Source organism: Ailuropoda melanoleuca, chromosome 1 (assembly GCF_002007445.2).
Source record: "Ailuropoda melanoleuca isolate Jingjing chromosome 1, ASM200744v2, whole genome shotgun sequence".
Taxonomy (NCBI): Eukaryota; Metazoa; Chordata; class Mammalia; order Carnivora; family Ursidae; genus Ailuropoda; species Ailuropoda melanoleuca.
The window spans coordinates 96,419,789-96,437,054 of NC_048218.1; the positions used below are offsets into that span (position 1 = coordinate 96,419,789).

General features: G+C 34.7%; 1 protein-coding gene across 1 annotated transcript in view; it reads left to right on the forward strand.

Annotated features, from left to right (window-relative positions):
* Positions 1-17,266, forward strand: part of SI (sucrase-isomaltase) — a 92,067-nt gene that overhangs the window by 54,833 nt on the left and 19,968 nt on the right. Inside the window, exons 34-37 of the mRNA XM_011224093.3 lie at positions 1,169-1,231; positions 4,944-5,060; positions 12,648-12,735; positions 13,658-13,796. Of these exons, the coding sequence (XP_011222395.1) occupies positions 1,169-1,231; positions 4,944-5,060; positions 12,648-12,735; positions 13,658-13,796 (407 nt within the window). The remainder of the gene's footprint in view (positions 1-1,168; positions 1,232-4,943; positions 5,061-12,647; positions 12,736-13,657; positions 13,797-17,266) is intronic.

Below are 17,266 nucleotides of genomic sequence, written 5' to 3' on the forward strand. Positions count from 1 at the left end.
ATATTAATATATTATAGAAAAATCCTGATTTGGCTTACATATAAAAGAGTAAACAAAAAATCCATTAGTCCTAACCAAAATGAAAAACAAAAACAAAATTCCATAATGGGAGACATGATGAAATATAATGTAGAATCCTTTTTTTCATCTTTGACCAAAAATAGCATGTTAGTGATAAAAGTACTAAAATTCAAACATGGCCTGTAGATTACTTAATAATATTGTATCTGCCAATTTCTTGGTTTTGATAATTGTAGAGAGTTTATAAATGTGTTAACATTAGGGAAACAAAGTAAAGTGTATAGAAGAACTCTAGGTATAATGTTTGTAGCTTTTCTGTAAGTCAAAATATTTCAAAACATAAAAATAAAATAGGAAAAATCCTATGATAAACTTATTGAGAACTCATAACATTTTAAGAGACATGCAAGTTCTATCTTCTCTTGCATTCCTTCAGAGAACTACTCCCCATCAGCAACTAATCCCTTGTAGGTAATTATCCCTTGGGAATTATCTACATTTTTTTCATATGGAACTAACTTTTACAACATAGATTCAAATTATCAGAGCTTTCAGCATGATTGAATTTGGGCTCAAATTGTGTGCTTGTTTTTGGGGTAGAGGAAAACATTGGTAGGTGGGGAGGCAGGGACAGGGATAAGGATATAGAGGGAGAGAGGAATATTTAGTACTAATTGTGAAAACTAAGATGTTTGCCTTATCATGGCATCATCCAACTCAGATCTTCAATTCCTTTTAAATAAAAATATATTTATTGTTTTTAGATTTTAATGCTGGAACAATTATAGAAACAGTTTTAATATACCACATTAAATTAAATTTAGTATGTGACTTCATTTTATTTCTTGACTAGAACTTTTGGTTACATGCATTGGTTTCAAAACCACTACCTACTACAAAGGTTGGCATTCTTTTTCCTATTTGCTATATTAAAGAGGAAATTAATATGAAAGACGGGACTAGCTTACAAATGTTACATTTACCAAAACAGAAACTAAAAAAAAAAAAACAATTGAAGTAATTACTGGTCTGGGGATCTCAAGATACAATAATAAGCCTCCAAAACCCTATTATACTTTATTTACAGCAAAGTCACACTATACTGAATTTATTTTCAACTATTTGCCCATTTCTTCTTTCTCTGTAGGTTTGGCCGGATTTGCCCAATGTAACAATAGATGAAAGTCTAACTGAAGATGAAGCTGTTAATGTAAGTTTTACATTGATTGACTATATAACGAAGAAATTCAGCACTTGGATTGATCACTTTGACCAATAATTCAATTTGAATATTTTCTTCAAAAAAGTAGAAAGCTTATTTTTAAATTTTCTATAACAGACAATATTTAAATCATATGGTACTTTTGTTTTTAATTTTTGAGGAATATCTATGTTGTTTTCCTAAGTGCTTGCACCACTTTGCGTTCTCACCAACAATGCACAAGGATTCCAGTTTCTCCATATCCTTTCCAAAACTTGTCTTTGATTTTTGGATAATAGCCATCCTAACAGGTGTGAGGTGCTATCTCATTGTGGTTTTTGCATTTCCCTGATGATAAGTGAATATGGGCATCTTTTCATCTACTTGTTGACTATTTGCATGCATTCGTTAGAGAAATCTCTATTCAAGACTTTGCCCATGGGGCGCCTGGGTGGCTCAGCCGTTAAGCGGCTGCCTTCAGCTCAGGGCGTGATCCCAGAGTCCTGGGATCGAGCCCTGCATCAGGCTCCTCCACTGGGAGCCTGCTTCCTCCTCTCTGTCTCACCCTGCTTGTGTTCCCTCTCTCGCTGCCTGTCTCTCTCTCTGTCAAATAAAAAAATAAAATCTTAAAAAAGAAAAAAAAACTTTGCCCATATTTTACGCAAGTTATTAGGGTTCTTTTCTCTCTTTCTTTTTTTTCCTGTTGAGTGTTAGGACTTTTTTATATACTTTGGAGAGTCACACTTTATCTGTATATAGTGTTTAAATATTTTTTCTTATTCTGTAGGTTGCCTTTCACTTTGTTGCTTGTTTCCTTTGTTGTGAAGAAATTTTTTGTTTCATGCAGTCACCTGTTTTGTTTCCTGTGTTTTTGGTGTCATATCCATAAAATCTTTGCCAAGACCAACATCATGAAGGTTTTTCCTTTTGTTTTCTCTGGGAAGTTTTTCAGTTTCATGTGTTACATTTAAGTCTTTACTCCATTTTGAGTTGATTTTTGTGTGATGTAAGATAAGGGTCCAATTTCATTCTTTTGCATATGTATATCCAGTTTTCCCAGTACCATTTGCTGAAGAGACTATCCTTTCACCATTGTGTATTTTTGGCACCCTTGTCAATGATCAGTTGACTATATATGTATGGATTGATTTATATGTTCTCTATTTGGTGCCATTAGTCAATGTGTCTGTTTTTATGCTGGTATCATACTGTTTTCGTAACTGTGACTTTGGAGTATATCTTGAAATCAGGACATGTGATACCTACTTTCTCAAGGTTATTTTTGGCTATTTAGGGTCTTTGTAGTTCCAAATGAATTGTAGAATTGCTTTTATATTTCTGTCAAAGATGCCACTGGGTTTTTTATAGAGATTGCATTAAATCTACAGATTGCTTTGGATAGTACAGACATTTTCGCAATATTAATTCTTCCAATCTGTGAACATAGGATATCTTTCTATTTATCTGTGTCTTCTTCAATATCTTTCAGCAACATTTTGTAGTTTTCAGTGTACAAGTCTTCCACCTTCTTACTTTAATTCCTGAGTACTTTATTATCTGGGTTGCTGTTGTAAATTGGATTATTTTCCTAATTTACTTTTCTGATAGTTCATTGTTAGCATATAAAAATGCAACTGATTTTTGCATGTTGATTTTACATTCTACAGCTTCATTTAATTTGTTAATTCTAACAGTGTGTGTGTGTGTGTGTGTGTGTGTGTGTGTGTACATGTGTATGAGAGAAAGAGAGAAAAACAGTTTTGTTATTTTTTTTGAATGAGCATGATATTAGCTGGGGGTCTTTAATACATCATCTTTATTATGTTGAGGTATTTTTTCTTTCCATTCCTAGTTTGTTGAGAGTTTTTAAGATTCAAGTTCCATTCATGTTGTTGGAAATGGCAAGATTTCCTTCTTTTTGATAGCTGACGAATATTCCATTATATATGTATACCACCTCTTCTTTATCCATTCATCTGTCAATGGACATCTGGGCTCTTTCCATATTTTAGTTATTGTGGACATTGCTGTTATAAATGTTGGGGTATATGTGCCCCTTTGAATCACTGTGTTTGTATCATTTGGATAAATACCTTATAGTGCAGTTGCTGGGTCATAGTAGGTAGCTCTATTTTTAGCTTTTTGAGGAACATCTGTACTGTTTTCCAGAGAGGCTGCACCAGTTTGCATTCCCACCAACAGTGTAAGAGGGTTCCCTTTTCTCTGCATCCTTGCCAACATCTGTCATTTTTTGAGTTATTAATTTTTGCCATTCTGACTGGTGTGGGGTGGTATCTCATTATGGTTTTGATTTGTATTTCCCCGATGCTAAGTAATGCTGAGCATCTTCTCATGTGTCTGTTGACCACTTGTATGTCTTCTTTGGAGAAATATCTGCTCATTTCTTCTGCCCATTTATTAACTGGATTTTTTGTTTTGGGGGTGTTGAGTTGGGTAAGTTCTTTATATATTTTTGTTACTAGCCCTTTATCTGATGAGACATTTGCAAATATCTTCTCCCATTCCATAGGTTGCCTTTTAGTTTTGTTGACGGTTTCCTTTGCTATGCAATAGCTTTTTATCTTGATTAAGTCTCAATAGTTTATTTTTGCTTTGGTTTCTTTTGCCTGTGGAGATGTGTCTAGCAAGAAGTTGCTGCGCTTGTGTTCTCCTCTAGGATTTTTGATGGATTCAGTCTCACATTCAGGTCTTTCATCCATTTTGAGTTTATTTTTGTGTATGGTGTAAGAAAGTGGCCCAGTTTCATTCTTCTGCGTGTGGCTGTCCAATTTTCCCAACATCATTTGTTGAAAAGACTGTTTTTTCCCCCATTGCATATTCTTTCCTGCTTTGGTGAAGATTAGTTGACCACAGAGTTGAGGATCCATTTCTGGGTTCTCTATTCCGTTCCATTGATCTGTGTGTCTTTTTGTACAAGTACCATATGTGTTTTGTAAATCCCTATATCCCCTACCTTTTGCATTTTCTCTATGAACAATGTCTTCCCCTGTCCTATTCATGGAGAATACTTTTATGGCAGTTACTACATTAAACTTAAAGTGTGATAGGAAAGCATGCAAGTGATGCCATGTTTTTCAGGCAATTGATTTACTTACAGGAGGTCAATCCTCTGCTAGCACACAGACTTTGACCTCAGAATATATATGGGTTGGCTGACAAGTAGGGAGTTTTCTTAGTAAGGAAAGGGGTAAATCGCTTCTTCTCTGCTGGGGTGGGAAGGGTTAGATGTGAGAGAGAAAGACAAATGGTTGGGGTGGTAAAGCAATTTATTGGTCCTAAAAGGGCAGAAAGCTGGGTAAGCAATTTTTTTTATCAGATTAAACAGGCTAAACCAAGGCCTTTTCCTTTACTATCATGCTCCACAAAAGTAAATCTGCATTATAGGACTCTAAGGATACAAAGAAAAAAATTCCCTAAAACTCTAAGAAGCACTGAAAATATATTTCTGTGCTGTGAACTTTTTTTTTTTTTTTTGACAAACTATGAGGACCTCAAGGCTGCTCTCTCCTGTCTCAATGTATATCTCTCCTTTTTCACTCTTCATTGTTTTTGGTTAGAGAAATTAATATGCATGCATGCGATTGAAGTTGGGATCAGGTTGCCTTTACTAATCACCTGTGCACAGCTTGTGAATCTGACAGATAAATGTCTAACTTAGACATGCATGGTCTCTCTTCTGACTTTGTACATGTTTTTACAGGCTTCCAGAGCTCATGTAGCTTTTCCAGATTTTTTCAGGAATGCCACAGCAGAGTGGTGGGCGAGGGAAATTATAGATTTCTACAATAACCAGATGAAGTTTGATGGCTTATGGATTGTAAGTAAATGTTGAGCAATTTATATTTTAAGTTGTTATTGTTTTATTTCTTATGTAGTTATTATGCAGAATTCTTACTGGATTCTAATTCCAAAAAAGTACTTTTTGTGAAAATAGCCCACTTATTTTTCTATAGAAAGGAAAGGTCTTTCCATATGCATAGAACTGTAAAATACAGAGCTAGCAATTCACTTTATGTATACAGATGCCATTTCCTGAATATTTTCAACTTCACCAAGGAACCAAAAAAACCTCTTTATAACTATTTATAAATGCTTATAAACATTTATTTTATTTTATTCAATGGAGGATAAATCTCAAATAACTGTCAGTCGTTGGTATAAGAAATCATAATCTCTGACAAATGTAACAAATTATCTTCCAAGCAGTCTCCTAATTTTAGATGTAGCTTTAAAATGTTGGTAGTAAGAGGGGCAGGAGCTAAAATGGTGGAGTATTGAGAGGATGCTAGGCTTGCCTCATCCTTCAAACACAACTAGGTAGCTATCAAATCATTTTGAATACCCAAGAAATTGATCTGAGGACTGACAGAATGAATTTTACAACTAGAGGGAGAGAAGAGGCCACATCGTGGAAGGTAGGAGGTGCAGAGATATGGTTTGGAGGAGAAACAATCACAGGTACTGCTGAGGGGAGGGAGTCCTGGTTTCCGAGAGAGACAAAAGAGAGAGGAGTAGATGGGATCACACAAGGAGAACACTTCCCCAAAGCCATTGTCTGGGAAAATGAGAAAAGCTGATTTTTGTGAGTTTTTGCAACCAGCAGGGCTCAAAGACTGGAGTTTTAGAGGTCCATAGTGTGCCTGGGATAGAGCCCTAAGGGCGCTGACCTACTACCGTAGAAAAGGCAGGCAGACAACCCTGAGACAGAGGAAGCAATCTGAGGATTGCCTAAGACGCACTGGAAGAGGCTGTTCCCTCTTATTGGAGCCCATCTGAGAGAGGTGGCATTGCCTCTCTGGGGACAAAAGAGCTGGGTGGCACCATTTCCCTCCCCTGCCCCTCAACATAGCACAGGGACACCTGCTGAGGGTGGCTAGCCCAGACACTGGCTGTTTAGCATGCTTTGCTCCAAATCCTATGATCCTGCTCTCTGGTGTGACTCCCTTCTGGCTTAAACCTGCATCAACCCCAGACTAGTGCAGGTTCCCACCACACCAGGTCCTTAAAGTTTGGAGTTTTAAAACTCAGCCATCCAGGCTGCAGTAGAGCCCAAAAGTGCACATGCTTCTCCAGGCAAGCAACCCAGACACAGAGAGTATGAAAACAACAATCGAAAAAATGCTTAGAACACACAAGGAGAAATTATTCACTCTTCCAAAAGGGTCTCCCCGACAGCAGCAAGCACGAACTCCCCTCTCTAGGGACAAAGGAGTTGGCTAGCACTAATTCCCTATCTGCCCCTCAGCATAAACTAACCTCAGTAAACAGCACAATGTGATTATGGCTGCTTAAAGTGCTTACACCAAGTCCTACTCCCCTGCACTCTAATGGTCTGCTTTTCTTGGGCAAGTGTGCCCAAGAACCAATGCAGTGGGCCCCTCCCCCAGAAGACCACCACAAACCTCTGTATGCACTATGTCTGTTGACCATAGCATTCTGTAAACCTTCAGCTTTAATGGAAATAACATCAGGTCTCTTTTAACAAGCAAATCAAAGCACACCCAGTTAAACCTCACCACACTCCAGCCAAGGTCTAAACATTCCCACTGCAGGCAAGAAAAACTCGACAGAGGACTGACTTGAGGGATAGAGCAGCCATAACACAGCAGCAAAGTGCACACAGCACACACCAGAGACACTTCCTGAACACCAGGCCCTGGACTGGTGTTTTCATAAACGAGTGACTTCTTTTTCATAAACCCATTGCTTTCAGGAGCAGGAAACATAACAGGCTATCGTAAAACCCAGAAAAAGACAGAAACCTACACGAAATGACGAGATGGAGAAATTCATCCCGAAAAGAAAGAACAACAAAGGGTCATGGCCAGGGATCTAATCAAAAGAGATATAAGTAATATGCCTGATTCAGAATTTAAAACAATAATCATAAGGATACTAGCTGGGCTTGAGAAAAGAGTAGAAGACGTCAAAGACACCTATACCTATGAGATAAAAGAGCTTAAAACCAATTAGGCTGAAATGAAAAATGCAATAACTGAGATTGAAACCTAACTGGATATAATGACCACAAGATGGAAAAAGCAGAGGAATGAATAAGTGATACAGAATATAAAATTATGGAAAATAATGAAGCTGAAAAGAAGAGGGAAAGAAAACTATTGGATCATGAAAGTAGACTTAGCTAACTCAGTGACTCCATGATATATAAAAACATTTGTATCATAGGAGTCCTAGAAGAAGAAGAAAAAAGGGGGCAGGTTTATTTGAGGAAATTATAGCTGAAAACTTCTCTAATCTATGAAGAAAACAGACTTCCAAATCCAGGAGGCACAGAGAACTCCCATCAAAATCAACAAAACCTGGCCAACACCAAGACATATCATAGTAAAATTTGCAAAATACACAGCTAAGTAAAGAATCTTGAAAGCAGCAAAGGAAAAAAGTCCTTAACCTTCAAGGAAAGACAAATAAGGTTTGCAACAAATCTATCCACAGAAATTAGGCAGGCCAGAAAAGAGTGGCATGATATAGTCAGGGTGCTGAATGGGGAAAATCTATAGCTAAAAATACTCTAACCAGCAAGGCTGTCATTCAGAATAGAAGGAGAGATGAAGAGTTTCCCAAACAAAAATTAAAGGAGTTTGTGACCACTAAACCAGCTCTGCAAGAAATATTAAAGGGAATTCTGAATGGGAAAGACCCAAAGCAACAAAGACTAGAAAGGTCCTCAGAAAATCTCCAGAAACAATGACAAAACAAGGAATAAAATTGCACTAAATTCATATCTATCAATAATTACTCTGACTCTAAATGGACTAAATGCTCCAATCAAAAAACATAGGGTGTCAAAATGAATAAAAAATAAAACTCATCTATATGCTAGCTGCAAGAGACTCATTTTAGAACTAAAGACACCAGCAGATTGAAAGTGAGGGGGTGGAGAAATATTTACCATGAAAATTGACATCAAAGTAAAGCCAGAGTAGCCATACTTATATCAGACAAAATAGATTTGAAATCAAAGTCTGTAAGAAGAGATGAAGAAGCGCATTGTACCATAATAAAGGGTTCTATCCAACAAGGTGATCTAACAACTATAAATACTTGCACCCCCAACTTGGGAGCACCCAGATATAAAACAATAACAAACATAAAGGAACTAATTGATAATGATACAATAATAGTAAGGGACTTTAACACCACACTTACAGCAATGGACAGATCATCTAAGCAGAAGATCAGCAATGAAACAAGGGCTTTGAATGACACACTGGACCAGATGGATGTAACAGATATATTCAGAACATTTTATCCTAAAGCAGCAGAACACACATTCTTTTCAAGTGCACATGGGATATTCTCCAGAATAAATCACATATTAGGTTATAAAGGAGGCCTCAACAAGTACAAAAATATGGAGATCATATCATGCATATTTTGATTCCACAACACTATGAAACTTGAAGTCAACCACAAGAAAAAAAATTGGGAAGACCGCAGATACAGGGAGGATAAAGAACATTTTGCTAAATAATTAATGGGTCAACCAGGAAATTAAGAAAAAATTAAAAAATACATAGAAACAAATGAAAATGAAAAGACGATTGTCCAAAACCTCTGGAATGCAGTGAAAGTGGTCATTAAAGGGAAGTATATAGCAATACAGGCCTACCTCAAGAAGTAAGAAAAGTCTCAAATATATAACCTAATCTTGCACCTACAGGAGCTAGAAAAAGAACAACAAATGAAGCCTAAAGCCAACAGAAGGGAAATAATAAATATTAGAGCAGAAATAAATAATATACAAACAACAACAACAACAACAAACCCACAAAAGAACAGATAAATAAAACCAGGAGCTGATTCTTTGAAAAAAATAATAAAATTGGTAAACCAGACTTACTAAAAAGAAAAGACAAAGGACCCAAATAAATAAAATCACAAATGAGAAAGAAGAAACAACCACCAACAGAATAACACCACAGAAATACAAGCAATTATAAGAGAAGAGTATGGGTAATTATATATCAACAAATTGGACAATTTGGAAGGAATGGATAAATTCCTAGGAACATATAAACTACCAAAACTGAAATGGCAAAAAATAGAAACCTTGAACAGACTGATAACCAGCAAAGAAAATGAATCAGTAATAAAAAATCTCCCAACAACCAAGTGTCCAGGGTTAGATGGCTTCCCAGAATTTTACCAAATATTTAAAGAAGAATACCTACTCTTCTGAAGCTATTAAAAAAAAAATAGAAATGGAAGAAAGACACCCAAACTCATTCTATGAGGTGAGGATTACCTTGATTGCAAAACCAGACAAACACCCCACTAAAAAGGAAAATTACAGGCCAATATCCCTGATGAACATGGATACAAAAATTCTCAACAAAATATTAGCAAATTGAATCCAGTAGTGCATTAAAATAATCATTCACCATGATCACATGGGATTTATTCCTGGATTGCAAGGGTGGTTCAATATTCACAAGTCAATCAATGTGATACACCACATTAATAAAAGAAAGGATAAGAACCATATGATCCTCCCAAGAAATGCAGAAAAAGCATTGACAAAGTATAACATCCATTCTTGATAAAAACCCTCAACAAAGTAGGGATAGAGGGAATGTGCCTCAAGATCATATATAATGAAGCTGTTCCATAGTAGTATAGCCAATAACATCCTCAATGGACAAAAATTGAGAGCTTTTCCTCTAAAGTCAGGAACAAGACAACAATGTCCACTTTCACCACTGTTATTTAACATAGTACTGGAAGTCTTAGCCTCAGTAGTAAGATAACAAAAAAGAAGTAAATGGCATTCAGATTGGCAAGGAGAAAGTCAAACTTTTACCTTTTGCAGATGACATGATACTCTATGTAGAAAACCTGAAAGACTGCATCAAAAAATTATTAAAACTCATACATGAATTCCGTAAAGTCACAGGATACAAAATCAATGTACAGAAATCTGTTGCATTTCTGTGCACCAATAATGAAGCAGCAGAAAGAGAAATCAAGGAATAGATCCCATTTACAGTTGCAGCAAAAACCATAAGATACCTAGGAATAAAGCTAACCAAAGAGATAAAAGATTTGTACTCTGAAAACTATAGAAAACTTATGAAAGAAACTGAAGGGGACACAGAGAAATGGAAAAAACATTCCATGTTCGTGGATTGGAAGAACAGATGTTGTTAAAATGTCTATACTTCCCAAAGCAATCTACACTTTTAATGCAATCCCTATCAAAATATCACCAACATTTTTCACAGAGCTAGAACAAACAATCCTAAAATTTGTATGGAACCAGAGAAGACTTCAAATAGCCAGAAGAATGTTGAAAAAGAGAGCCAAAGCTGGTGGCATCACAATTCTGGACTTCGAGCTATATTACAAAGCTGTAGTCATCAAGATAGTATGGTACTGGCACAAAAACAGACACATAGATCAGTAAAACAGAAGAAATCCCAGAAATGGACCCACAACTGTATTATCAACTAATCTTCAACAAAGCAGGAAAGAATATCCAATGGAAAAAACACACTGTCTTCAACAAATAATATTGTGAAAACTGGACAGCAAAAAGCAGAAGAATGAAACTGGACCACATTCTTACACCATGTACAAGAATAAATTCAAAATGAAGGACCTAAATGTGAGACAGGAAACTGTCAAAATCTTAGAGGAGGGGGCGCCTGGGTGGCATAGCGGTTAAGCGTCTGCCTTCGGCTCAGGGCGTGATCCTGGCGTTACGGGATCGAGCCCCACATCAGGCTCCTCTGATATGAGCCTGCTTCTTCCTCTCCCACTCCCCTGCTTGTGTAACCTCTCTCGCTGGCTGTCTCTATCTCTGTCGAATGAATAAATAAAATCTTAAAAAAAAAAAAAATCTTAGAGGAGAATGCAGGCAGCAACTTGTTTGACACAGCAACTTCTTTCTAGGTATGTCTCTGGAGGCAAGGGAAACAAAAGCAAAAATGGGCTATCGGGACTTCATCAAGATAAAAATCATCCGAACAACAAAGTAAACAATCAACAAAACTAAAAGGCAGCCTATGGAATGGGAGAAGATATTTGCAAATGTCTCATCAGATAAAGTGCTTGTATCCAAAATATATAAAGAATTTACCAAACTCAACACCAAAAAAAACAAATAACCTTGTTGAGAAATGGGCAGAAGACACAAACAGACATTTTCCCAAAGAAGACAGACAACTGGCTAACAGACGCATGAAAGGATGCTCAACATCACTCGTCATCAGGGAAATACAAGTCAAAGCTACAATGAGATATCACCTCACACCTGTCAGAATGTCTAAAATTAACACAGGAAACAACAGGTATTGGTGATAATGTGGAAAAAAGAGAACCCTCTTACGCTATTGGTGGGAATGCAGACTGGTGTAGCCACTCTGGAAAACAGTTTGAGAGTTCTCAAAAAGTTAAAAATAGACCTATCCTATGATCCAGCAACTGCACTACTAAGTATTTACCCAAAGGATACAAAAATACTGATTCAAAGGGATACGTGCACCCAAATGTTTATAGTAACATTATCAACAATAGCCAAATTATGGAAAGAGCCCAATTGTGCATCGATTGATGAATGGATAAAGAGGTGGTATGTGTATGTATATACACATGTATGTGTATGTGTGTATATATATCCACGCACAATGGAATATTAGCCACAAACAAGAATGAAATCTTGCCATTGGCAACAACAGAGACTAGAGACTATTATGCTAAGTGAAATAAACATTTGGAGAAAGACAAATACCATTTTGATTTCACTCATATGTGAAATTTAAGAAATGTAACAGATGAGCATATGGGAAAAAGAGAGACTAACCTTAAGACTCTTAACTATAGAGAACAAACAGGGTTGCTAGAGGGGAGATGGGCAGAGGGATGGTTTAAATAAGTGGTGGGTATTAAGGAGGGCACTTGTGATGAATGCTGTATGTAAGTTATGAATCACTAAATTCTACACTTAAGAAAATAAAAATAAAAAAGAAATAATACGTTTTTTGTATGTGTAAACTGTATTTTGTGGTTTTAGAAAACCACATACAATTGCTTTTTTAAAAAAGCAATTAATTGAAGGCTCTGTGGCAGGAGTGGAGAGAAGGACATGGGGGAATATACAACATTTATAATTTAATTTTATGTCTAGAAAACATAGAAAATTCACTTTTTTATTTATATCTATAGAAAATATAGGACATTTTATGTTTTTCAAAAGGAGTCATGAAATGTAAAAAAGAAACAGATTAAGTAAATCTTCAGTATTGAGATGCCCTGTATTTTTGCTCCTTTGAATAGTAAATGTGCTCAAATATGCTGCTTTAATTTATTGGCGCTCTGAATTAGTTCCTTTGAGAATGTATGTTCTAAATTATTCTTGTTCACTTTTCTCTCTTTTTTTAAGGACATGAATGAACCATCAAGTTTTGTACATGGAACAGTTAGTAATCAATGCAGAAATACAGAGTTGAATTATCCACCTTATTTCCCAGGTACAATATTGTTGCTATGCCTTCGATGTTATTGGTATTTATTAATCAGGTTTATATTAACCTTATGATGTAGGAATAGGTTTCACATTCCTAATTCCCACTACCCATCTACACATTGAACCATTACTCAACCCATTACCAATACTATTTAACATTATTTTGAGAAGAAAAATCAAGAAATATGTTGTATTTATATGAATACATTCCTAACTAAGCATGCTTAAAATTGTTACTTTGACTTTCTTGAGAATCTTCCCAGATTTGAAAACTCTCAATAATTCTTAAGATTAAAAAAAAAAACTTTTATGAAGCTTTCTTTTAAAATTTTTCTTAATGAGGAAAAAATGAAAGAATACTGATAGCACTTTGGTTGTCTCTGACCCAGGAAAAAGGGGTCCAGTCACACAGCATTCATCCTCATACTCTCATGTTCATAAACTGTGGACATCTAAAGTGATGGCAAAGCTCTGAAAAAAATACATATTTAGCTGAGAAAAAGTGGATCAAAAAATAGTGTTATAGCATTTGCACAGTTCTTATCCCCCGGGCTTTATGTCGCTAAATGGATTTTTAATAAAAGTCTATTTAAACAGTATGTCTCATCTGAGTATACAAAATATAGTAGGCATTTAGGAGTACCCTTTTTTCAGGTTTTATTAATTCATGTTATTGGTAACATTTTTGTTGCCAAGTACAGTAAAATTTTTCATGTTTTTCAGTCTCAATTGTAACTACAGTAAGTTACAATCGCACATTTTTTTCATTTTTAAATGGTAGAGACAAAGTGTACAAATGGTCAAAAATCAATATTAATTTAAAACAATGATTAATGTTTTTGCCAAAAGAATTTATAGTTATGATTTGCACATTGAATACAGGGTATTTTATAATATGTTAATATTTTTCCTTTGATTCTCCCCAGAACTCACAAAAAGAACTAATGGATTACATTTCAGAACTATGTGTATGGAAACTGAGCAGATTCTTAGTGATGGATCATCTGTTTTGCATTACGATGTTCATAATCTATATGGATGGTCACAAATGAAGCCTAGTTACGAGTAAGCGATGTTTACAATTATCCCTTTTGACTCTTTATTATCTTTTAGATATTAGATTTAATGTTTTTCCTACTTCCAGGGTTCTTCCCTGCTGACCTCATCTGGTAGCCCTTTCCATCCCAATGTTGTCTGTAACTTACTTGGTCCTTTGTGGCACTTAGAATTATTGTGTTTCTCTCTCTCTCTTTCTCTTCCTTTCTCTTCATGTGTATCATTTATCATTGTTTTAAATTTTCATCCCATTCCAAAAGCAATTATGAACAATGTTATTTTGTCCCTCACTAGCTCATAGTAGCACAGTGATTAATAAATAATAGGTGTTCAATAAATAGTTGTGAATGAGTAAATAATATATCATTGATGTCATTAATTAAGGCATTAAAGTTTGGTTAAATCTGTTGTTTAAATACATTATAACCAAGTTAGAATACACGTAAGTGAACTTGATTTAATGTCCACAATAAACAAACTTTAATGTGAGTCCAGTGATGATGGAGCACAAACCATTCTTTGAATATCAAGTCTTTATTAGCACTGTCCAATAAAACTTTTTGTAATGATAGAAATGTTTTATTATTCTGGGTTGTCCAATATGGTATCTAGTATCCATATAAGGCTGTTGAACAATATGGCTAGTGTGACTCTAAAATGGAATTTTATTTTATTTTTTTTTAAGATTTTATTTATTTATATAATAGAGAGAGAGTGAGAGTGCAAGTGGAGGGAGGGGAAGAAGGAGAGGGAGAGAGAGAGAATCTCAAGCAGACTTCCTCCTGAGTGAGGAGCCTGACGTGGGGCTTGATCACACGACCCTGAGATTATGACCTGAGCTGAAGTCAAGAGCTGGACGCTTAACTGAGTCACCCAGGTGTCCCCAGAAACAGAATTTTAAATTTTACTTAATTGTAACAAATTTACATTTAAATTAAATAGTCCCATGTGACTAGTGTGCACCATATCACACAGTGCAGCTCTAGGTCACTGGCTCTTAACAACACAGTATAATCACCTGGAGATTTTTTTTTTTAAATGTATTGATTTAATTGGTCTGTACTATACCTAAGATCTGAATTTCAAAAAATTTCCCAGGTGTTCCAACGAGCATGTAGGATTGAAAACCAGAGCTCTAGAATATGACTGAAGTTGGTAAAAGAATGAAAAGCATTTTGGAATAAAGGGTATGGGTAATATTTCCTCAATTAGTGAAACATGCTTATCTTAGCACCAAAGTTTTTCAACCTAGAAGAGGTGAATTATTTAAAATTTTATTACATGAATGAATGACCACAGATTTGTTCACCAAATTCTAATGTAGGGACACTAAAACCATGTAGAAAGACTAGGAAATGTCATTTTTAAGAGTGGACAAATTGATCTTCAACAATTTTTTTTTTATTGGGACAAATATTTCTTTAAATTTACCCTACTGGAACATAATTTTGAAGCACAATTATCCTCACTTTTTATCCTCAGCTAACCTCATTTTATCGTAAAAATATAGATATTAAAACACAAAAATACTGAGAATTGACTGGTAATCTTGTTGGCAAAACTTACACATTTTGAGATGAAACTATGTAGTTTAAGGGAAATTGAAAAAAATGTCTTCATTGAGGTAGTAAATTGAACTTCTGGAACACACTTCATGGTTCCTAGTACACTGTGAGATGCTTAGTAAATTTAAGGAAATGTAGGTCAATTTCTAAATAGTTGATATACAAAGATAGTTAGGGAAATTTAGGGATATTTAAAATATATTTTACTCTTAAATAACAAACATTATGAGGAAGATATCAGTACAATCTTCCAAAGAACATTTTTTAATTTAAAGTAATAATACATTTCTTTAATAGTGTTAATTTTGCTCCTATTCATAAACTGTTCAGTAAAAGTTTCAACCACAACTGTTATTTAAATTAAACAGATTAAAAAATTTTAAATGTTGCATTAAATAGCTCAATTTACTCATAGCCCTAGACTTTTCATGTTTTAGGCATTTTCTTGATATTTGATTCAGTTATATTAGAAAAGTTGAACGTTCAGAAATTTTAGAAATTAAATATAGTCTATATTTTTAAAAACTTTGACAAATATAAAAAGACACTATAAATAAATTACATATACATTTAAGCAAAGGATGGATAGTAAAGACTTTTTATTTATCATTGGGGAAAAGCAAAGGATTAAAAATGAAATTTTTTTACTTCAAGTTATCTATCCAGACTGTAGCATTTTATTGTTCCTTTTTTTTTTTTGACACAGCTTGTGTCTTTCAAAACTGGTTCATATTTGACATGCAACTAGTTCTTGTTACTGTCCTCTTCACTAAACATGTCATAAACAAGAAAAACCAAATAAAGAATACAATGAGTGGGCTCAGAAACAGGAGATAAATAATCAACTTGAGAAACTGTAGTTTTAGAGCAAGGACCTTGGATACCAGTGCAAATGAAATTGCATATGTAAATCCCATACAAAAACTTTCAGTCTTCAGTAGATCTCTTTCTCTTATTTAAAATTCAATGTTGAACTGAAACAAAGCCTATGCTTCAAATGTCGGAATAAATAGACTTTAAAAACTACCTCACATTGTGTGTTCAAATCTCAGACAATTATTCAAGGATTAGATAACTATATATTCCATATTTTCAACTTCAACAATACCTTGAGTGACTTTAGAGATTATTATATATTTTTTTCATGAAAGAAGATGTAGAAAAATAAAAATCTTTGTCTCCCTTTGGAAATTCTACCTTTGGTCTTAAATATGTAAGTTTTAAGTAAACGCCCCAGATTTTTGTAATCATAATTTAAAATGGAATAAAAAAATCAGTAGATACAAGTTATTTTCTTAGATATTCCTATAGACTTTTCCCCCAGTAATTTATGATATTGTTTAAGAGTTTTTAAATTCTTTTAAAAAAATGTTAATGAAGGCAACTATAAAACACACAATAAAAATACTTCCTTAACACAACATTACAATCGTTTCTATAAGTTGGATTTTCCAAAATCAACTGGTAAGACAGGACAAGCTGTCCTACAGGTGAAAAGTGTTTCTTAAAATTAAGCTATATTCATTATAACTAAACCATTTGTTAAGTTGGAACGTGTCAAAAATATTTGGAGAATATTTATAGTGATGGGATTTTTAAGTTATATCTTTAGTGGCAGCAAGTGATTTCTCAAAACTTTTGTTCTCTAAATACTCTGTGAAGGGTTACCGAGGAGATTCTTCTAGTGCAAGAGGTCCGTAAGAGAAAATTATCATGAAAATACTTAACACAGAATTCTTCCCAGTCAGAAATCTAACAAGGCATATGTTCGGTTATTGATTTAAAGCCTTATTTTCTCATTATATATAGTAAAAAAAATTTGCATACGGCAGGAAAAAAAAGAAATTCTTTAAGAATACGTATTTCTTGGAGGCACCTGGATTTCTCAGTTGGTTAAGCATCTGCCTTCTGCTC